Below are 10,499 nucleotides of genomic sequence, written 5' to 3'. Positions count from 1 at the left end.
TTGCAGTTGTTTGTACAGTCGAATTTCAAAAGCGTGGCCTTCCTCATGCTCATATATGTCTTTTCTTGGAGTCTTCTTATAGTTCCCTTCCTCAGAATCTGTTGATCGAGTAATATGTGCTGAGATTCCTGACAAAGCTGTTGACCCTGAGTTGTATTAACTTGTGAAAGAATTCATGATTCCTGGTCCATGTGGCCTCGACAATCCAAGCTGCCCATGTATGATTGATAGTAAATGTTCTAAAAGGTTCACTAAACCATTTACAGATCATACTTTTGTTAATGATGAAGGCTACCTGGTCTACCGGAGAAGAGATACTTCACATTTTGTCAAGTGTAATTCCATTGAACAATGGTTACGTTGTTCCTTATACTAGTTTTCTACTTAGAAAGTACCAGGCACATATTAATGTGGAATGGTGCAACCAGTCTGGTGCTACCAAGTATTTGTTTAAGTATATCAACAAGGGTCCTAATAGAGTTACTATTGCTGTTAATAATGAGAACTCAGCTGAGCCAAATGTTAATGATCAGAATGAGCAGCCAAATGTTGACGAGATTGAACAATTCTATGATTGTAGATATATATCTGCATGTGAGGCAGCATGGAGGATTTTTAAATATGACATACAGTATAGGTTTCCTGCCATTGAGCGATTACCATTTCATCTTCAAAATGAACAATGTGTGACTTACGAAGACGATTCCGATTTATGTGATGTTATAAACAAGCCTTCTGTTGGTACATCCATGTTTTTGGGTTGGATGGAACGCAACAAAAATGATCCAAAGGCAAGGGAACTGGCCTATGTCTAGTTTCCAATGTTTTATGTTTGGAATTCTAAACACAGAAGATGGGTAGGTAGACAGAAACGTGGATCTGTTGGAAGAATTCATTATGTCCCTCCATCTCTAGGAGAATGTTATTATCTGCAGATTCTTCTAAATAAAGTTATAGGGCCAACTTCATTTGAAGATATTCGTACCGTCAATGGTCAAGTGTACCCTTCTTATGAAGAAGCATGTTTTGCTTTAGGTCTATTGGATGACGACAAAGAGTATGTTTCGTGTATTAATGAAGCTAATGCATGGGCATCAGGTAGATATGTTCGTTCGCTTTTTGTGATGCTATTGCTGTCTAACAGTTTATCTAGACCAGCATCTGTATGGTGCCAAACATGGAGAGGATATGTCAGATGACATTCTCCATACACAAAGGATTCGTACTAAAAACCCAGGTTACCAATAATATTTTTTGTAATATTTCACTGTTTCTCAACTGGATTTATCATTTTTCGTGTATACTCTCTATAATGTTTAATAGACATTTTTATTTTTTTGCAGTATTAACCCTCTAACCAGAAGAGATTAAGAATCATGCATTAGCTGACATAGAATGGTTGCTTAGAAACAATGGCAGCACGTTGGCCAATTTTCCCGACATGCCTTCTCTTGATCAACGATACGTCATTAGCTCATCCAATCTGTTGGTCCATCAAGAACTTTTATATAACAAAGATTTGTTACAAGATGAGCACAATACCCTTCTTTCCAGTCTCACAAGTGAGCAAAGTTGTGTTTATGAAACTGTCATGGCTGCTGTTGAGCATCAACGCGGAGGTATCTTTTTTGTTTATGGATATGGTGGTACTGGTAAGACGTTTATTTGGAAAACTTTGTCTGCTGCCTTGCGTTCTAAAGCTAATATTGTATTAAACGTTGCTTCGTCTGGTATCGCATCCCTTTTGTTAAGTGGTGGTAGAACCGCTCAATCCAGATTTATCATTCCTATTAACGTTAATGAGGATTCAGTCTGTTCTATCCAACCTAACGGTGATTTGGCACAACTCCTAAGGATGACCAAACTTATCATTTGGGATGAAGCGCCAATGACTCACAGGCATTGTTTTGAGGCTCTAGATAGAACGCTTCGAGATAATCTTCGTTTTAAGGATGCATCTAACGAAGACAGGCTATTTGGAGGAATGGTTGTGGTTTTTGGAGGTAACTACAGGCAAATTCTCCCCGTCATTCCTAAAGGAAGCAGACATGAAATAGTGAATGCCTCCCTGAACTCTTCTCACCTTTGGAATCATTGTCAAGTCCTTAAGCTTCATGTCAATATGAGATTGCAAGTTGGAGCAGGCTGTGATAAAAACGAAATCAAAGAGTTTGTAGATTGGATATTAAAGATCGGTGATGGTAAAATCGGAGAACTAAACGATGGAGATGGCATTATTAATATTCCGGAAGAGTTGCTTATTACAGACACAGTTGATCCAATTGGTTCTCTCATATCATTCACATACCCTGATATTTCAAGAAATGTTTCTGATCCTTCTTATTTTCGCGATAGAGTTATTCTTAGCCCAACATGTGACATCTGTGCCTCTGTGACCATCAAACAAATAGCAAATCAATGAAATATTGTGTTTCATGCTTGAGATTTGTATAAATATGTGTATTAATTGCACGTATCAATTCTTGTTCGATTTCGAGCTTTAAATCGCTTTCTGGAAGGTTATACACAAACTGATGCGTAAACCTAATAAGTTTAACGCAACAAACACTCCGGAATAGTGACATAGGCTTAACATACCTTAACTAACCTTTACATAACTTAGAAATAAGTTTTGGAGGGTTTGGTGTGTCGAAATCAAGTTTATTCGATCGCAGGGACAATTTGCGTCAAACTGCAAAAGTATACCGAATCGAATAGTAACAAACATTCCGGAACTTGATCATAAGTTAGAAATGTCCTAAATATACTTTACATAGCTTAGAAGTATGCTTTGAGGTGTTTGGTGCGCAAAAATAAACTTTTTGATCAATAGGGACTAAAAGCATCAAAAAGTGCATAAAAAATTTTGGATTGGCATGCTAAAATTCCATTCTTCGCGTAATCTTACGTTCTGAATATATCCGGACATCCAAAAATTTTGTAATCATTGAAATATTTTATTTTAGTGATTGGCATGCTAAAATTCCATTCTTCGCGTAATTTGGATCATTTTTCGCGCCCGTTCGTGTTTCGTCGTAATTAACCGAACAACGAAACCGTACGACCAAACGAACCGACATCCGAGATGTTTTTGAGCATATTTTAAGTTCCCTATACTTTAACTTCATTTTAGGGCCTTGAAATGGGGTTAACAAGGCTTAAACGTGTCAAAAATGCATCAAAAATCAAGTTCTGCACTTGCAGGGGCCAATTTTGACATTCTGCCAAACTTGCCCTCGTGGGGCGCGTAAGCTAGGTGTGGCTATTACGTGGGGCGCGACAGACCTCCAGTACAGAAACACTGAACATGGCCTTTCCAGCTATTTTTGATGGTTTTGTTCATGGTTTTTCAATACCATTTGATGGTTTTGAGTGTCCCATTGTTTAGTATACCATGTGCCCAAGTGTAAGGTTCAAATTCAAGCACGAATTACGAGAAACGATCCTAACGGTTCTTGAAATCCTATAAATACCCACTTGGTTTCTTTGGTTTCTCACACTTTGATCTGGTTTTTGCTCTAAGTTGGATTGTATACTTCATACCTGAGTAATCTTTAGATCAAAACTTCCTAGCTTGGACCCTTTGTAAGTTTCTTTCATGCTTTTCATGCTTTCCAAGCACGAAAGTCAAACCGTGTTTGACTTTCTGCTTTGACCAGTCTTTGATCAACTCAAAGTTCGTTTGAACTTTGCAACATGAACGTAATCACAATGGTTATAGTCCGTTGTGACTATACCTACTAATTACCACGTTGATTAGGCGTAGTGAGAGTCATAGTTTTGGTCAAAATACGCGTTTATGCGTATTTTGCAACCAAACTATTCTTGGGTATCAAAACCCTTTGTTTTGATATAAAAACCTGTTTTCTAACTTAGTTAAACATGTTTTAACATATGTTTAACTCGTCACTTTTAGTCTAGTGCTTGTGTAGAGTCGTAAGTCAAGCGGTCTTGACAACCGCTTAGACTTTCGAACTCGACCCATTTGGTCGATCACTAGGATCCAAACAAGCATGTTATGTAACCATAGTTGTATAGGGAATAACCTTCCAAGGTTATACCTTATAGTTACTTAGTTTAATTAGTTGTATGATAGGTAGTTTATATGCCTTAGGAAAATGACCAAAATGCCCTTTTCATGCATAATTGAATTTTAAGCATATATAACCTAACTTTTGTCACTTAAACTGATTATGCAACATATTTAAACATGTTAAGGCATATAATACTTGTCATAGGACTAGTTAGGCATCTCGAACGCGTTTTACGTGAACGACGCTGTTGGATCGGTTCCGTGACCCTAAACAGTCAAGTTGAGCAGTTCATCATCATTTACTAAGACGGAATCAAAGTAAACAATGTAAAACAGCTAGTATCCTTTTAATTCCTTTCTATTACTGCTTTCTGAGTCTTTTACAATGATTTCTGGCAAAAATCCGACAGCACCTCGACTCCTAATTCCGCTCCAACTGTTACAAATGAGATCAACACTCACCTATTTATACTAGAGAGATTCCGCTTGAAACACACTCAAACGGGACCTGTGTAGGATCGTTTTCAGACCCGAACGAGTCGATCAGAAGAGTTTATCTCTAAACGAAAGGCGGAAACAGACGTGTAGAGTTTAATTCAGCAAGATTCACACTATAAATTGTTGTATGATTGATATAAAGATGTTTTACAACCTGACAACACTTCGGCAGCACTTCATTGCACAAGCCGGAAAGTTACAAATGATGAAAGTTTGAAGGGTATATATAGGAGGGACCCTTCCGTTTGAAACTAACATAACATCTTCAAACGGAATGGCTTCAAACTAAACCCTCTTCAAACTTTCAGCTTCAAACTAAACCCTCTTCAAACTTTCAGCTTCAAACTAAACCCCCTTCAAACTTTCAGCTTCAAACTAAACCCTCTGAAAGTGTCCATTCCAACAAGACTCGATACAAGACGAAGACGACAGACGGATGCACCAACAAACTCCCCCTCGGATGCTGACGGAGTCTTCAGTGTCGAGTCTTCGCATCTTTAATCTTTATCAGTCCTCTTGAACTCTTTGAAGTATTTGACGTTGTAAGAATCCTCAAATCTTTCTCTTCTCTTTTCGTCATCATCAACAGACTCTCCACGAACAATCTCTACTCGGATGTCTCCAGACTCCCCCTTTCGATATGCTGGGATCGCAGTCTGTCATGTTGAAATTACAAAGTCTTCAGGTATCGGAACCTGGCTCTTTATCTCTTAGAAACCTGCACATCCTCTACCTCACAATAAATTTTCTGATGATAACTTGTAAAATTCTAATGAATCACTTGCAGAAATTATACAATCAAAGAATGATTTTACAATGTTAATCTTTGATAAACCACTTGAAGATATATCATTTGAAAATTAGATTTCCAACACCAGTTGTCAAAAATCTTTTTGAGTTTTCAAAAGTTTATGCTAAAACACACTAAAAATCTTTTTGGATTTTGTAATAAAGAAAATGTAATGCAGAAAAAAAATTTTACAAACAATATTTTTGTGAGTTCGTGCAAGAGGATCATGTCAGTTTTTGAGACATATCACCAACACCGTTAAGCTTGATTACATTTTAAGTTCTAAACAATTCACCTAGATTGTCAGTATACCGGTCCACTTTAAATTTTCACACAAATTTCAACTGGTCCGAGATACGATATTAATGTCTTAAGCACTTAAACTTATCCGTGTGTCCCACTACTTGAATATAATCCCGTATCCAGATCCCAATATTCAGTCTTACAGGTGAGTATACCACAGATGATATCTGTAAGGGTTTAATTGCGAGGGCCGTGAGAGCTCAGGTCGATACTTCCGTATACGCAAAGAGATGACGGCTTCGACTTTTGGTGTGTCCCCTTTAGAGGATCTTTTGTTACAACAGAAGTGGCTATCAATTTTATTGTTTCATCAACTTGCTGAGGGCGGTGCTGTGTTTCAAGCATTTGCAGAAAGTATTATCCGAGGACTAGGTCAGTACTTCCATACAGCAGAAGTCCCGGGATAATACCGCAGATATCACTGAGCATAAAGACCTAGTATCTCAGAATAAGGGATCTTTCAAACAAGATTTCAGGGGTTACCTATATATCCAAGAAGTTGTTACCCACAGAATAAGCTTCATTCAAACTTGCTTAGGTTTATATCTCGTCACAATCTACTAAATGTGTAAAAACCTACCGACACATCCGCAGTAAGATTGTTTATCACTTTTAAACTTTCCAATTCTTTAGCATGTTGTGATAGTCCACTGATGTACTATCATTTCCTTTTTTTTCACAACAAAACTCATTTTTGATTTTATCATGTTTATGTCTTTTTCAAATTTTCTAATGTTTTTGGATTTTCTGAAATTTTCTACTCCCCCTAAAATGCAAACACATTAAAGAAAATTGAAAACAAACTGTACAGAAACATGACAACCGATATCAAATCGCATCACATCGCCATTCACTTGGCATAAACAATCAGAACTCCCCCTTTCAGCAAACTATTTTCCCATTTAGATTTCAAAACACTTAAGTTTGTTTTAATCAAAATGGTTTTTCCGAAAAATAAGTTTGGATGATTTTACCACTTGTAGGTATATCAATAATAGGTTCGGGGATGTGGTTCATCATATTGTCTTTCAACCACTTGTAGGAAAATGCAAGTACAAATTAATGTCCTTGATTTACCATTTGCAAGTATGCACAATCAAATATTCTTACCACTTGTAAGTAAAACACAAACAAACCTTTTTACCGTTTTTATGATTGACATTACCGTAGTAAATTCCTCAAGAAAGATGCCGATTCATGCTCCACACTTACCAACCTGGGAGCTCCGGCAAGTCAGGTTTTTAGTCGAAGAAAATTTCCACCCAAGCCTGACCAGCCTTGGGTGTTACCGAGTCACCATCACTCGATTTCTTACCTCCTCTCTTCTTCTCATAGAATTCTTTAACCCCTTTGACTTTTCGCTCAATCATCTTACCAAAGATATGTTTTACCTTGGGGTTAAAGGCCTTCTCCACATCAAACACCTGTTTATCATTATAAAATTGGTTAGAAATTTCAACTTTACGAATTTTCTTCTTATAATTTTCAGCCCGAAGTGATGGAAAATCCTCATCATTCACAATCAGAACTGATTTTTCATCTTTTAAAATAGCTTCACTTTTTGAAACAACCTGTGGCTCATCTGACTTTGTGGAGTCAGATTCATCGCCAGAAAATAGCTCCTCTGATTTTGGTCTATCAGAATCATCGCTAGAGCTTTCAACAGCTTTCTTAACAACCCATTTTTGATTGTCAGATTTAGCTTTCTTCTGGTAAACTTGTTTGAACATTCACCAATTTCAAAAATAGAATTTTTAAACAGTTTAGTTCTTTCAACTGGTGGTTCAAACTCAACCACTTTCTCTTTGAATTTACGAGATACTCCCTGTTTTGATTGTACTGCCTTAGAACACTCCCTGGCAATATGTCTAACTTTGTTGCATTGGAAACAGGTTCTCGTATCTTTCTTCTGCTCAATCATCTTCTTCATTTCATCTTGCTTCTTTGCAAGGAATTCACTGTTTGACTGCCTCTAGATTTCTTTCTTTTCTTCTTCTTCAGCTGATGTACCTGAAACAAATGTCATCTTTGACTTAAAATCTCGAACATATTTTTCATTTATCTGTTTTTCTGTTGGAATAAATCCCAATCCTTTCTTTTTAAAATTACGGTTAGGGTTTGATTTCTTTTGGAAACCAGAACCAGAACCGTAACCCTTTTCTTGTTTAATCTCTGTTGAACTCTTGAGGTGTATTTTTTAGGTTTTTCATTAACATTTAAATCTTTTATTTCAGAAATATTAATTTCTATGAGTTTGAAAACCTTGTTTATCAATTCTGTTTTGACACCTCTTATTGGAAATTCCTCATCAGAATATAATTTGTTAGAATCATTCAAAGTGTAAGCAACTTTAAACGGTTCATCATCCAAATTAGATTTTTATAACAGGAATTCTTTGTCATAGACTATTTTTCCCTGTTTTTCTGTTTGACTCGGAGTGCTTGACTCAGACTTTGACTCTGACGCGGACTCCGACTTTGACTCCTCTGTTTCATCATTTTCTAACACATGATCCACCACTATCTTCATCAATTGAGATTGTTGATCAGTGTCAGACGATGTAAACACGACATCAATACTATCTGGCAAGTTTACTGACGACTCCGACTCCCACTGCAAATTTGTTGCCTTTTTAACTCTTTCATCATTTGGATTTCTAGCTAAATATCCATTTTCCAGCGGAGGTGGACACTTGTTGTAACTGACACCTTGTTTCTTACCAGAATTCTTCTTGTCAGTCTTTTTCTTCGTGTCACTCTTCTTCTCAATCTTCTTCTCAGGAATCTTTTCATCAGCATTTTTTCCAGCATCTTTTTCTTCAGTTACTTCATCTTCTTCCCATGCCTTCATTCCTTCAACGGTAGGATATATCCTGTCAATGACATAAGAAGTACATGAGTAACTTTTCAATAAACGGTTAACTCTTTTAGTTTCGATTCTTTGAAGCTCTAGTTTCTGTTCAAGAGCAGCATATTTCTCTATATAGTTATTCACAACTTTTTGCTTAGTCATGAATGCTCCTTGAAGCGTCTTCATTGCAGTTGCTTGCTCTTCATTTGTATCATTGTACATGTTCATTGCTTTGTTGAGCACATCATAAGATTCTTTCAACCTGTTCATGTTGTTGATCAATTCTCTGTTTTTCTTTTTCATGATCTCACAAGTTTCACAGTTCACAGGAATCTCTTTTGCAATAACCTCTTCATTGATCTTGAACTTTGGAACTTCTCTCACTTTTTGCCTTACCACCGGTACTGATTCATCATCACTACTCACCGGTGTCTTTACCTTTTTCTTTTTCTTCTTTGCCTTCTCATCTTCATTATCACTTTTTGCCATCATCTTTAGATGTTCTGCCATTCTTCGTGCATAATACTTAGTTCCATCATCATCACTGTCTTCTTCAATCCTTGCAATAAAAGCTGTGTAAGCCGTATGAGCTGTAGCTTGATCAGGAATATAATCATCCCAAGTAAAATTCTCCCAGCTAAACCCCTCTGGTAGCTTTTCATCTTCTTGATCAATCAAACAAGCTTTTCCATCAGCTGAGACATACTTATCCCAGTTGAAAGGCTTCTTTTCATCTTGATTAACCACACAAGCTCTCTTTCCAGTATCTTCAATCACATTTATTCCATGTGCAGTTTGTGCCTGATGTTGACGTTGTTGAGATGGTTGTTGAGCAACTTGATGGTAGATAGCTTTTCGATAGTAATCATTGTTGTTGAAAGGATTCTGAGCTCCACTTGCTTCGCGGTTGGTGCACTCCCTCCTGAAGTGACCTTTCTCCCTGCAATGAAAACAAGTAACTTTAGATTTGTCAAAACCCAAAGTAGAAACATTAGCATCACGAAGATCATTTCTCCCCGTAATTTGCTTGAATTTCTCAGCTCTCCTTAACACGCTAGCCAAACACCATTTTATGTCCATCAGTTCCATCTCTTCAGCATCTATCTGGTCGTAATCCTCCTTGGTTAGCATTGGATTTCCGATACGACCTGCAACAAAACAACTGTAAGATTCTAAAACCATTCCCAACAAAGACATTTGACTTTTAGCAACTTCCTCGGAGTAATCTTGATCACTCTCAAGATTTAATACAATGTTGCATTGAAGTTTTCTTCCATTTTTAGTTGCTGAAATGTTTGGATCAAATGATGGAAATGATGAAAAACTTGTGTTGTTGCTTGATCCTTTAGATGAACTCCCAGAAGAATTCTTAGCGTTGTAAGCAGTTTCCACTTTTGGAGATAAATTCGTGGATTTCTCATTCACCCTTGCTTTGTAGTACAATCCAATATCCTGTTCACCATCGAAATCTTTCATCCGAATTATCTTTCGTTGCTCCATTTCTTGAGCTTCCAGCTTCTCAATGAATTTACTCAATGTGAGCTTGTTGAATCCTTTCTTGTTTCTAAGCATCATCAGATATGTGCCCCATGTTTCGTGTGGCAACGCATCTGCAAGTTTTTCAATCAAATCTTCATTATCTTTTTCGATGCTTAATCTTCTCATGTTGGCTAAAAGATTGCAATATCTTTCTATAATTTGCTTTGTGCTTTCATTTTTTAACACTCGGAACAAGTCAAACTCTTTCTTCAAAAGTGATTTCTTGTTCTTAACCATTTCCTGACTGCCAACAAACTTTGATCGCAACGCTTTTCAAATTGAATAAGAACTTCCATTGTGTTGCAGCAGAACCATAATGTCTTCCTTTACAGCTTGTTGTAACAGATTCAACATCATCTTCTCATCTTTGTATTTTCTTCTGTGTTCAGCACTCAGATCTTTAAGAGGAATAATCTCCTCCTCATCATTTGTCGGTCTCACATACTTAGTTTCCACACATTCCCAAGCATCTAGATAATTTGCTTG

General features: G+C 37.0%; 1 protein-coding gene across 1 annotated transcript; it reads left to right on the top strand.

Annotated features, from left to right (window-relative positions):
* The first annotated feature begins 284 nt into the window (after window positions 1-284).
* LOC110882676 lies at window positions 285-3,330 on the top strand. Its single transcript, XM_022130639.1, has 5 exons — window positions 285-751; window positions 851-1,098; window positions 1,145-1,237; window positions 1,362-2,356; window positions 3,205-3,330. The coding sequence occupies exons 1-5, from the start codon at window positions 285-287 to the stop codon at window positions 3,328-3,330; spliced, it is 1,929 nt and encodes a 642-aa protein (XP_021986331.1).
* The last annotated feature ends 7,169 nt before the right edge of the window (window positions 3,331-10,499 follow it).

This window comes from Helianthus annuus, chromosome 8 (genome assembly GCF_002127325.2).
Source record: "Helianthus annuus cultivar XRQ/B chromosome 8, HanXRQr2.0-SUNRISE, whole genome shotgun sequence".
In the NCBI taxonomy this organism is placed as follows: domain Eukaryota; kingdom Viridiplantae; phylum Streptophyta; class Magnoliopsida; order Asterales; family Asteraceae; genus Helianthus; species Helianthus annuus.
The sequence above is the reverse complement of the archived record's forward strand: the minus strand, read 5'-3'. Positions and strand labels throughout refer to the sequence as shown.